The 13,509-nt window shown below is 40.3% G+C and overlaps 1 protein-coding gene across 18 annotated transcripts in view; it reads right to left on the bottom strand.

Moving 5' to 3' along the window:
- LOC124035922 (cyclic nucleotide-gated cation channel beta-1-like) overlaps positions 1 to 13,509 on the bottom strand; it is an 80,349-nt gene that overhangs the window by 41,456 nt on the left and 25,384 nt on the right. For 13 of the 18 annotated variants that reach the window (XM_046349835.1, XM_046349833.1, XM_046349832.1 and 10 more), the window contains 7 exons: positions 13,414 to 13,458; positions 10,838 to 10,862; positions 10,631 to 10,712; positions 10,411 to 10,505; positions 10,160 to 10,202; positions 7,405 to 7,474; positions 7,043 to 7,061 (listed from right to left, as the gene is read on the bottom strand). In XM_046349835.1, the coding sequence (XP_046205791.1) occupies positions 7,043 to 7,061; positions 7,405 to 7,474; positions 10,160 to 10,202; positions 10,411 to 10,505; positions 10,631 to 10,712; positions 10,838 to 10,862; positions 13,414 to 13,458 (379 nt within the window). The remainder of the gene's footprint in view (positions 1 to 7,042; positions 7,062 to 7,404; positions 7,475 to 10,159; positions 10,203 to 10,410; positions 10,506 to 10,630; positions 10,713 to 10,837; positions 10,863 to 13,413; positions 13,459 to 13,509) is intronic. The other 5 variants (XM_046349834.1, XM_046349830.1, XM_046349826.1 and 2 more) reach the window with 2 other exon arrangements.

Below are 13,509 nucleotides of genomic sequence, written 5' to 3' on the forward strand. Positions count from 1 at the left end.
CATTAGCATCAATGCAGTTAGAGTGAGATATTGTTTCCAAAGTTATGATTCTAACAGATAATGATCATATCATGATCACGCCTATGTTTACACAGCCATCCTAGCAACCCAATTCAGATGTTTGTTTCATATTCAACCATTTTTTTCTGGCTGTTCTCACACCCAGTTTTATATGGGACAAATTTGCACATTTACTCTCATGTGACCTCTGATATAGCACACATATGAAATGCTAATTTCCTATTTTTTTTTTCATGTAAAAAAACAACAAACCTTTCAGAGCAAAAATAATTATTTGATCTGAGCATCCACACGGCAGCGTAGCCTAGTGGTTAGAGCATTGGACTAGTAACCGGAAGGTTGTGAGTTCAAACCCCTGAGCTGACAAGGTACAAATCTGTCATTCTGCCCCTGAACAGGCAGTTAACCCACTGTTCCCAGGCCGTCATTGAAAATAAGAATATGTTCTTAACTGACTTGCCTGGTAAAAAAATAAATAAATAAATAAAATATATATGGAGCATCAGAATCGTATCAGAATTGAGAGTCACACACGGTTGTGGAATAAATCAGAACTTAAAATATTAGATTCCATGTGTTTTTTTGTTGCTGTGGGGGGAAAGATCATATGTCAGATATGCCAAATAATTGACATAAGATCAAAATTGAGACACCTGTGTAAACACAGCCTTTGTAAATTAGACTATATTCACTCCCATGCTAAGCGAATTCTCCTGGTTTATGAGTTCTTAAACCTAATTAGTAATTTCATTCAGAATCTCTTATCACTGGCTCAATCATTTGTGGGAAAGAGAGGGTGAAAGTGCATTATGTGTTATAGCTGCGCAAGAACTGAAAGCTCTATTGGTTTACAGAGCCATTGACTATTTCTAGCTATGTGTGTGTCAGATGAGGCTGGTGGGAGAAGCTATAGAAGGATGGACTCATTGTACTGGCTGGAATGGAATAAATTGAACGATATCAAACACATCAAACCTATGGCACCCTTAGTGGAGTTAAAAAAACATGAGCTGGTGCACACCCAGAGAAAATTATTTTTTGTGGAGGTGCTGACTAACGGCGAAAAAAACTATAAGCTATAAAAAAATCTAGAGAGTTGCACACTCTATATATAAACTCCCAGTCATTTAATGGGTAAATCACCAACATTTCGGCATAACTGTGCCTTCTTCAGGGTAATGTCACGAATGCTTGAACCAGGTTATGTAGAAAAAAGTGCAATCAATGACCAGTGTCATAATTACATTTACATTTAAGTCATTTAGCAGACGCTCTTATCCAGAGCGACTTACAAATTATTTAGTTAATGCATTGAGTGAAACTGTTAAAGCATATACAGTTGAAGTCGGAGGACGTTTACATACACCTCGGCCAAATACATTTAAAATCAGTTTTTCAAAATTCTTGACATATAAACCAAGTAAACATTCCCTGTCTTAGGTCAGTTAGGATCACCACTCTATTTTAAGAAAAAAATTTAAGACAAATTTTCTATGGGATTGAGGTCAGGGCTTTGTGATGGCCACTCCAATAGGTTGACTTTGTTGTCTTTAAGCCATTTTGCCACAACTTTGGAAGTATGCTTGGGGTAATTGTCCATTTGGAAGACCCATTTGCGACCTGACTGATGCCTTGAGATGTTGCTTCAATAAATCCACCAAATTTTTCCTCCTCATGATGTTGTCTATTTTGGGAAGTGCACCAGTCCCTCCTGCAGCAAAGCACCCCCCCCCGTGCTTCACAGTTGGGATGGTGTTCTTTGGCTTGCAAGCATCCCCCTTTTTCCTCCAAACATAACGATGGTCATTATGGCCAAACAGTTTTATTTTTGTTTCATCAGACCAGAGTACATTTCTCCAAAGAGTACAATCTTTGTCCCCATGTGCAGTTGCAAACCATAGTCTGGCTTTTTTATGGAGGTTTTGGATCAGTGGCTTATTCCTTTGGTGAGTGGCCTTTCAGGTTATGTCGATATAGGACTCGTTTTACTGTGGATATAGATACGTTTGAACCCGTTTCCTTCAGAATCGTCACAAGGTCCTTTGCTGTTGTTCTGGGATTGATTTGCACTTCGCACCAAAGTACGTTCATCTCTAGGAGACAGAACGCGTCTTCTTCTTGAGCGGTATGACGGCTGCGTGGTCCATGGTGTTTATACTTGCGTACTATTGTTTGTACAGATGAACGTGGTACCTTCAGGCATTTGGAAATTGCTGCCAAGAATGAACCAGACTTGTGGAGGTCTACAATGTTTTTGGCTGATTTCTTTTGATTTGTCCGTGATGTCAAGCAAATTTTGAAGGTAGGCCTTGAAATACATCCACAGGTACACCTTCAATTGACTCAAATTATGTCAATTAGCCTATCAGAAGCTACGAAAGACAATTTTCTGGAATTTTCAAAGATGTTTAATGTACAGTAAAATGAGTGTATGTAAACTTCTGACCCACTGGAATTGTGATCCAGTGAATTATAAGTGAAATAATCTGTCTGTAAACAATTGTTGGAAAAGGTACTTGTGTCACGCACCAGGTAGATGTTCTAACCGACTTGGCAAAACTATAGTTTGTTAACAAGACATTTGTGGAGTGGTTGAAAAACTAGTTTTAATGACTCCAACCTAAGTGTATGTTAACTTCTCACTTCAACTGTAGCATTAGGAATATATTAGGCTATTGTTATCATATGGATAACATATGGATATCATACATATGCATATCATATGGATATGCATATGGATATCATACATAATTAAATATTGTACATATTATTAACATCAAAATACATTATTGTTTAATGCAATTTCACATATATATTTCATTGTTCCCTATTTCATTAAAACATTTTGTTACAAGTCATCTTTTGGTTCAACCATAATAAGCATCATCAACAGGGGGAACATATTGGGTGTACGCTGATAAGCTGATGTCCATTTATAAGACTTGTTCATAAAAGAGAGTAGTTCATTTCAATTACATTTTTAAAAATTTAACCAGGCGAGTCAGTTAAGAACAAATTCTTATTTACAATGACGGCCTACCCCAGACCAACTGTGCGCCGCCCTATGGGACTCCCAGCCTGGATTCAAACTAGGGACTGCAGTGACGGATCTTGCACTGAGATGCAGTGCCTTAGACTGCTGCTCTGGAGCCCAAACGAAGAGTTCATAAGAAGGGTCTGAGATCAAAGTCAATATTCAGACCACTAGGGGTCAATGTTTTTAGAAAGGGTTTCCAGTAAGCCTCCCTTTGCAGTTGTAGGATCTCGATGTTAGTTCCTCTCTTTTGTAGCGCAACATGCTCAATGCCTGAGTATTTGAGGGAGGACATAGGACCTGATGACTCTGATCACTGAACAACTCAAAAATGATATTACAGAGATCGCAACCTGGTTGGCTTCAACAAAGTGAACTGCTACTGGATAGTTAATGTTCTTACACCTGATTGAGCTACTGTGTTCAGCTATGCATTGTTTTAATCATCTTTTTTGCTTGTCCTATGTAGGCTTTCCCACATGAACAGGTGATGAGATTGCAGAATATTCCAGTGCTTTTTTGGGATTGCTTTCATTTTCTCCAAATACTTGGTGTACTCGGTGCAAAAGACTGTGGCATTGTTTCTCTTCTTTGGTTGAGTTTTTACATATTCCTCTCTTGGTTTTTGAGATCATTGCAGCATCAAGAGTTTTGTCCTTGTATCCTCTCATTTTGAATGCATGTAATTTTTGTTGTATTGTTGTCAAAATCTGTCTGGTGGCCACAGATTCGTTTAACCTTAATCCTGCATAACTGGCTATATTATAGACCATTCTTCAGGGGAAGGGGATGCATAGTATTCGTACATAGCAGGGTATTGCGGTCTGTGGGCTTTGTGTATAAGTCCGCGTCTAATGCATCATTCTCTTTGATGATTCATAAATCCAGGTAGTTTATTTTTCTCTCATCAGTCTGCATGATGTACTTGAGGTATTCAGAGCTCTCATTTAGTAGAGTTCCGATTTCATTTAGCTCCCGCTGACTTCCTTCCCAGAGTACAACGACATCATCTATGCATCTCTTCCATAGGATGATTTTAGAAAGTGACTAGTGTCTCTGTTATGAAAATGAGTGCTACCTCAAGTTATCCCACACACAGGTTTGCATAGTTGGGGGCAAAGTGGGAGCCATTGGCTACACTCCGAATTTGAAGGAAAATTTCTGACTCAAAGATGATGGAGAAAGGGTAGAGTCTCTCTGCTGAAGGAAGTGTTGCAGTGCCTGCAAGCCTCCTGTGTGTGGGATGTTAGTGTACAAGCTCTCCACATCAAGAGTGGCCAGCAGGGTGCCCTCTGGTGTCCTTCCTAAGCCCTTTATCAATGAGATCACGTGACTAGTGTCTTTGACATAAGATGGGAGATTTTCAACCAGCGGTTTAATGTGGTGGTCCACAAACGTAGACATGTCGGACGTCACAGAGTCGACTGCTGCTACAATGGGTCTACCTGGGGGACGAGGCACTTGTTTGTGCAATTTAGCAACGGTATAAAAAGTTCTCACACATAGAAATTCCCATTATTTTGGGGGGATTTGTCCTGATTCCAAACAGCTTTCCACTGAGGATGAGATTCTAGGGTAGGGTCATAATTCAGTTTGCGATAGAAGTGACCTTTACATAGTCATCGACAACATTCATTCACATAGTCACATTTGTTTTGTATACAAATTCTTCCTCCTTTGCCACTTTCTTTATGATAATCGAAGGATCTGTCTGTAAGTCCTTAAGACCCATTCTCTCATCACTACTCAGGTTATCATAGGATTTGTGTTTCTGTTTGTCTTTCAGTAGGTCACCTACATCATTTTCGACAATCCTGCAGAAGGTGTCTATGGAGGCATTGTGTTTTGGGCGGGGAAGGTAAAAATGAACTTGTAGCTCTAAATGTGGTTCTCTCAGAGTTCTCAGGTACCTCAGCTGTGTTGATGGCTCCATCTCCTGCTTGACTCGCAGTAGGGCAGGTAAGTCGATTGATTAACATGGTAGAAATATGTTTTAATCTCACTGAAGATGACAAAGAATTTTAGATTACAGAAAAACTTGAATAGCTCTATCTGGACGTCAAAGTCATTCATGTATGTAGTGGGTACAAACGATAACCCCTTATTGAGTACACTAAGGTGTGCTGATGTTTTGGTCTTACTTGATAAGTTGAATACATTTAGCTCCTGTTGGACTGGGGGCCCGTCTTGGATCTCAATTGATAGATGTCGCGGGGTGGTAGTGGATTTCTTCTTCCCCCGACGTATGCGTCGAACCCTCTTACATGCTGAGGGGAATGTTCACAACGTTGTCCCTGGTGTCCCCGTCCTCTTTTGATAAAAACGCTCACAGTTGTTAGAGGATCCAGAGTTAGCGCTGTCTGTGGATAGTTGGTCTGACAGAGGACCTTTGCGTCTGTCATCTGCTTTTCTTTTCCTGCTTTGTGGTTTCTTGTGCTCAGGATCTCGCCAGAGGTATATTTGTCCGTTGTTCTTCCAAATCACGTTTATACTTCTTGATTTTCCTCTCCCTCAGTTCGGTCGTAATCTTGGTCTGAAGGTCAGCGTTACTCTTAAATGAGATCATTCAGTTTGATAGGGTCATTAAGCTCATCTCATAGACGTTGCTGTGAATTTGCAATGGAGGTTTGCGATCTCCGTAATATCCTTTTTAAGTTGTTCAGTGATCAGAGTCATCAGGTCCCACGTCCTCCCTCAAATACACAGGCATTGAGCATGTTGCTCTACCAAGGAGGAGGTAACATTGAGATCCTACTACTACTAAGGAAGGCTTACTGGATATCCTTTCTGAAAACATTGACCCCTAGTGGTCTGAATATTGACTTTATATATATTAAATATGTATGTGAAATTGAATTAAACAATAAAGTATGTTGATGTTAATATTATGTACAATATTTAATTACGTTTCCATAGGATAACAATAGCCTAATATATCTAATATGCTAGAAACGTATTTTTTTATTTTTGTTTTACAGTTTCACTCAATCAAATAATAAATAATAAATCATTATGACACACCACTCACTATTGTCATTGGTTGCACTAATTGCACTGTTTGTCTACATAACCTGGTTCAAGAGTTCGTGACATTACCCTGAAGAAGGCAAATGGATGCCGAAACGTTGGGAATTTATATAGAGTGTGCTACTCTATTCTCTTTATTTCCCTTAGCGGAGTTGCCAACAACTGGTTTTCAGGGATACAGCCATCTTCCGACTTAGGTTCCTTTTCCGCTGAAAACCGGATATTCTCAGGCGTTTCTGTTACGCCTGCTACGTTAAGTTTAAACACATGGAAACTACATGTTTGACTCCATTTCATTTATATCATTCCAGCCATTACAGTGAGCCTGTCCTCCTATAGCTGCTCCCACCAGCCTCCTCTGCTAAGTGTGTGTCCATTTATTAATTCGTCCATCTTTTTTGCCTGTCTGTTGAACTGCCTGTCTCGCTCCAATCATCAGTGTGTGCCTGTGGTTTAGTCTCCTCTTCTATGTGTGTGTATATGTTTTTGTGAGCGACTTTTTCCCAGTCTTCCTTCTCCTTTTGTTTAAGGGGCTCTCAGCGCACCTTCCCCCCTGAAACAGAATGAGAAGAGGAGCCCAGTTAGAGTCTGCCTCATCATGGACACTAGCCATAATCAACCAATCAGTACACCTTGTAATTAACCAATCAACCAATCAATGAACCTGCAAATCACCAGCCCACTATACTGATCAATCAATCAAACTACCTCAAAGCATAACTCAGGTCACTGAAGTGTGTCCACAGCTGATATCAGACTCAAAGGAGCAGTGCCAATGTCTGGTTGTACTCTCTGTTGTCCTGCCTGTCTGTTGTCTATTGGAAGTTCAGACTTCTTTGTACACTGTTTTGGATTTTATATGACTATAATGCTGATTGTTTTTTTTAACACCATTTTGAGTTTCATGATCTGTGAGATGCTGTATGTGTATGAGAAAGTCATGAGGCCAGCTTTACTTACTGTTCTGAACACCGTTCTCCTGTCAGAGGGGGAGACACAAAACAAAATATGTTAGACTTCAGATCCCATTTACCTACGTCCTCTTTCAGTTAATGTCCTGTTCAGTTGAAGTTTAAGAACAACTTTGAATAACAATGAAAATTTGATTATAAAGAACTCCCCCAGCCTTATCTCTAACACAAAACCAGGGTCTTGTTCAGTCTTTGCACCAAACAGAAGAACATTTACTGAAACAAGGAAGGACTACCTGAACTTATCCGATAACAAATGTGCTTTACCATTCAAAGTGTTTTGCTACAGTGCGCCTTAATGAATACTATCCGGGTGTGTTGTCTTGTGCTATTAGGAGGTTAGTCACTCACCGATCCACTTGGAGTCAGGACAGGCTGAGGTAACATACGACCGAAGCCCTGAACAATCCAGCCCACCACACTGTAGAAGGAGAACAGAGATGTCAGAAAATGGACTGTCTACATCATATGGCATGTTTAACGGCTGCTATCATGCTTTACGAGTATAGCATATTTCAGGGCTATTACTATGTTATAACAGTGTTATGAATGTATTTGCAAGCCGTTCCCATGTTATAGCAGCGTAGAGAATGTGTCAGACCACTGGGAAGGGAAAGGGGATACTTAGTCAGTTGCACAACTGAATGCATTCTACCAAAATGTGTCTTCTGTATTTAACCCATTTAACCCTCTCAATCAGAGAGGTATGGGGGCTGCCTTAATCGTTGTCATAAGCATGGCATTTCCTGTTAATTATAAGCTGCGGCCATTTTGTCACCTACTTGGGCTGTTTCTCCTCCTCACTGTCATGACAACAGATACAGTGGCAAGAAAAAGTATGTGAACCCTTTGGAATTACCTGGATTTCTGCATAAATTGGTCATACAATTTGATCTGATCTTCATCTAAGTCACAACAATAGACAAACAGTGTGCTCAAACTAACACACAAATGATTGTATTTTTCGTGTCTATATTGAACACATCATTTAAACATTCACAGTGTAGGTTAGAAAAAGTATGTGAACCCCTCGGCTAATGACTTCTCCAAAAACTCACAAAATTTGAGTTTGCTATTCACAAGAAGCATTGCCTGATGTGAACCATGCCTCAAACAAAAGAGATCTCAGAAGACCTAAGATTAAGAATTGTTGACTTGCATAAAGCTGGAAAGGGTTACAAAAGTATCTCTAAAAGCCTTGATGTTCATCAGTCCACGGTAAGACAAATGGTCTATAAATTGAGAAAGTTCAGCACCGTTGCTACTCTCCCTAGGAGTGGCCATCTTGCAAAGATGACTGCAAGAGCACAGCACAGAACGCTCAATGAGGTTAAGAAGAATCCTAGAGTGCCAGCTAAAGCCTTACAGAAATCTCTGGAACATGCTAACATTTCAGTTGACGAGTCTACGATAAATCAAATCTAAATATTTTTTTTATTTGTCACATACACATGGTTAGCAGATGTTAATGCGAGCGTAGCGAAATGCTTGTGCTTCTAGTTCCGACCATGCAGTAAAATCCAACAAGTAATCTAACATAACAATTTCACAACAACTAGCTTATACACACACAACTGTAAAGGAATGAATAAGAATATGTACATAAAAATATATGAATGAGCGATGGCCAAACAGCATAGGCAAAATGCAGTAGATAGTATAGAGTACAGTATATACATATGAGATGAGTAATCTAGGGTATGTAAACATTATATAAAGTAGCATTGTTTAAAGTGGCTAGTGATATATTTATTACATCAATTGTTTTCATTATTAAAGTGGCTAGAGATTTGAGTCAGTGTGTTGGCAGCAGCCACTCAAAGTTAGTGATGGCTGATTAACAGTCTGATGGCCTTGAGATAGAAGCTGTTTTTCAGTCTCTCGGGCCCCACTTTGATGCACCTGTACTGACCTCGCCTTCTAGATGATAGCGGAGTGAACGGGCAGTGGCTCGGGTGGTTGTCCTTGATGATCTTTTTGGTCTTCCTGTGACATCGGGTGCTGTAGTTGTCCTGGAGGGCAGGTAGTTCGCTCCCGGTGATGCGTTGTGCAGACCTCACTACCCTCTGGAGAGCCTTATGGTTGTGGGTGGAGCAGTTGCCGTTTCAGCAACTGATACAGCCCGACAGGATGCTCTCGATTGTGCATCTGTAGAAGTTTGTGGGTGTTTTTGGTGACACGCCAAATTTCTTTAGCCTCCTGAGGTTGAAGAGGCGCTGCTGCACCTTCTTCACCACGCTGTCTGTGTGGGTGGAACATTTCAGTTTGTCTGTGATGTGTACGCCAAGGAACTTAAAACGTTCCACCTTCTCCACTACTGTCCCGTCAATGTGGATAGGGGGCTGCTCCCTCTGCTGTTTCCTGAAGTCCACGATCATTGCCTTTGTTTTGTTGACATTGAGTGTGGCGTTATTTTCCTGACACCACACTCTGAGGGCCCCTTAAGTTGGATGCGTGCACGGCCACGCAGTCATGGGTGAACAGGGAGTACAGGAGTGGGCTGAGAACGCACCCTTGTGGGGCCCCAGTGTTGAGGATCAGCGGGGTGGAGATGTTGTTACCTACCCTCACCACCTGGGGGTGGCCCATCAGGAAGTCCAGGACCCAGTTACACTAAAACGAATGGTCCATGAGAGGACACCACAGAAAAAAACACTGCTGTCCAAAAAAAGCCAAAGGTAGGTCAAACTGTTATTAAATCCAAGGGTTCACATACTTTTCCAACCCTGCACTGTGAATGTTTACACAGTGTGTTCAATAAAGACATGAAAACGGATAATTGCTTGTGTGTTAATAGTTTAAGCAGACTGTGTTTGTCTATTGTTGTGACTTAGATGAAGATCAGATCAAATTCTATGACCAAATGATGCAGAAATCCAGGTCTTTCCAAAAGGTTCACATACCTTTTCTTGCCACTGTACATAACTATACAACAGCGTTATAGAGATTGCAGAAAAATTTATTTTTTCATTAAACTGTTCAAATAGTTCCCTTTACAACCTCTGTACAATTTGTAATATTTACATGAATAAGTACATATTTGTGTATCAAATGTATCAATGAGCTTGTAGTGTAAATACAAAGTGTAAACGTCTGTGAGACTCACTTTGCTTTGGCCTCCTCTTCAGCTTCCGGAGATTTGGAGGTCACTGCAAGGGAAGAACAAACAGCTCATAAATATGCAACAAATGTAAAACATTTTTTTTATATAGGCTTGCTGGTGCATGAGGTTTCTAGCCTCAGAACAAGATATAAGATTGGTGATAGGCTGTGGAACCAATATAGAGTAACCTATTGCTCAGCATCCCCAAGCATCCCTATAATAAATATGAGGATCTCTGCGTGTTAGAAGATAACCTTTCTGTGGGCAGGCGGCCTTCGCTGAGACGTCTTTGTTGTCAGCTGGCTGTGGAACCACCTTCTCAAAACCCTGTTTGATCCACTCATACACCCTGAGAACAGAACACACCACACACAGGCACAAACACACACATTAGAATGTCATTGGAGACAACAAAGTGGGTAGAAGAGAGAGATTGAAGGAGAGAGGCATTCATGCACACACACACACACACACCTGGGTGGGATTCCCTTCTCTTCTTGAGGCTCTTCATCTGACATAACCTCCACCACAGGAATATGAGGAAGAGGCTCTGCATCTAGAGATAAGGAGTTGATCATCATCACCCCTATCCCAAAATCATCAATAGAACCACACGCAATGTCATGATTATTATCATGCTTGTACTTCTACCCACAGAAAAAATATGTTGTTAGCTCTCACCTGGGACATCTTGGATAGCATGCACCTGAAGGGAAACAAACAAACATTCACAGAACATCTGTCAATACTCAACAATAACAGATAAGCATTGCAATGAGTCGTAAGTAGTTTGTGTACATTCAGAAAGTCTTCATATCCCTTGAATTATTCCACATTTTGTTGTGTTACAGCCTGAATAAAACGTTTATTAAATATATGTTTTTTTTACCCATCTACAAACAATACCACATAATAACAAAGTGAAAACATATTTCTCGACATTTATGGAAGAAAATATTACAGAAAGTTAATACATGTCACTTTTGGCAGCGATTACATCTGTGAGTCTTTTTGAGTCTAAGAGCTTTGCGCACCTGGATTGTTCAATGTTTGAAAATTATTCAAGCTCTGTCAAGTTGGTTGTTGATCTTTGTTAGACAGCCATTTTCTTTCCATAGATTCTCATGCAGATTTAAGTCAAAACTAACTAGGCCCAATCAAGAACATTCAATGTCGTCTTGGTAAGCAGCTCTAGCGTATATTTGGCCTTGTGTTTTTGTTTATTGTCCTGCTGAAAGGTGAATTTGTGGTTCTCAGTAATGTGTTTGATTTGGCCCAAACATAACTCTTTGTATTCAGGAAATAAAGTTAATTTCTTTGCCACTTTTTTATAATTTTAAAAACTTTTTTACTTAAAAAAAAAACTTATTGCATGTTTTGGAATATTTGTATTCTGTACAGGCATCCTTCTTTTTACTCTGTCATTTAGGTTAGTATTGTGGAGTAACTACAAAATTGTTGATGTATCCTCAGTTTTCTCCTATCACAGCCATTCAACTTTTTTTCAAGTCATCATTGGACTGAAATTGCTGAGCGGTTTACTTCCTCTCCGACAACTGAGTTAGGAAGGACGCCTGTATCTTTGTACGGACTGGGTAAATTGATACACCATCCAAAGTGTAATGAATAACTTCACCATGCTCAAAGGGATATTCAATGTCTTCTTTTTCTATTTTTACCCATCTACCAATAGGTGCCCTTCTTTGCTATGCATTGGAAAACCTCCCTGGTCTTTATGGTTGAATCTGTGTTTGAAAATCATTGCCTGACTGAGGGACCGTACAGATAATTATATGTGTGGGGTACAGAGATAAGGTAGTCATTCAAAAATCATGTTAAACACAACTATTGCACACAGAGTGAGTCCATGCAACTTATTATGTGACTTGTTCAGCAAATGTTTACTCCTGAACATATTTGGACATGCCATAACAAAGGGGATGAATACGTATTGACTCAAGACATTTCAGCTTTTAAATGTTGTATTCATTTGTAAATATTTCTAAAAACATAATTCCACTTTGACATTATGGGGTATTGTGTGTGTAGTCCAGTGACACCAAATCTATTTAAAATTCAGGCTGTAACACAACAAAATGTGGAAAAAGTCAAGGAGTGTGTGTACTTTCTGAAGTCACTGTAGGTTAGTGCATTTTGTCATACAATTGCAACTTTCTCTTAGACGGGGGATGCTCTTCATGTCTTAAAAGGCCTTCTCACATACTGTACAAGCCACAGCAGGAACCTGCACATATACACAACTCTGGACCTGAACAGCTACAGCGTTAGAAATATGTTTCTCAAAATGCATACTACCGTGCCCCGCATATTGGAGCATGGGAGGGTCAGAGTATGAGTCCAAATCAAAAGTACGCGAGGGCACTTCTCTGATGAGTACTCCATTTGTACATGTTTTGAAGGATGCATCGACGCCAGCTTCAACGGAAAGTATGCGTAGAAATATGACGGAACCATGTCAAAAAAACGACGCAAAACTTCTGATAATCAATGGTGTCCATTATTTGAGCTGAAGCGAGAGAAAATAAACCCTGAACGTCCTCTGAGAATGCACTCTGAGTATGAGAGTGTGGAGCATGGTAGTATGCATGTTGTGAACCACCCGCTGTATTCTTAATTCATTATCACACAGTGCATGCATGCAAATTCTTCCAAAGGCTGCCACTGAAGTGAGGAGACATTCAAATGGAGATGTTATGTGATTGGATAATATCATTCGGTTTTGATAGCTGACTCATATAAATGTGATTCTCCAATCAGGGATTGTGGAAAACCCTTTTCTCTCCAGGTCAAGAGTTATCGATCCCCGTAGATCATCAAACAGCTAAACCACAGGAATCACCACCTCACAGAATCTGCTTCTGCATCAGCGGATGACATGTGAATCATTGTTGCCAGCAAGAACCCGCCCTCTCAGCCTTACGTTAAGGCGCAGCTGGGGTGGGAGATGGGTAGCAATGGGACATTGTGGCGAATGGATCTCTAGAACCAAGTTTAAACATGGCTGTAGCAGGTCCGTTAGCATTGGGTTTAAGCTAGCATAGCATAGCAACGCCCATATTATAGCTAGCTACTTACGCTTGGTCATTTCTGGAATCTGAATGGTAATTCTATTAAACATAGCTAGCTTAGCTCCAAGTACATACATGAGAGTTTGAGAAGGCTAATGCTACACGTTAGCATAAGCCATGAGTCATTTTGGTTAGCATATTAGCAAGGCCCTTGACGTTGCTACTTACGGTAGGTGTTTTCTTAACCTCCGGCGCATTGCTCACCTCTGCAATCTGAATGGAAATGCTGTTAAACATGGCTAGCCTGGCTCCAAGTACAGAACG

This window comes from Oncorhynchus gorbuscha, linkage group LG05 (genome assembly GCF_021184085.1).
Source record: "Oncorhynchus gorbuscha isolate QuinsamMale2020 ecotype Even-year linkage group LG05, OgorEven_v1.0, whole genome shotgun sequence".
Lineage (NCBI taxonomy): Eukaryota > Metazoa > Chordata > Actinopteri > Salmoniformes > Salmonidae > Oncorhynchus > Oncorhynchus gorbuscha.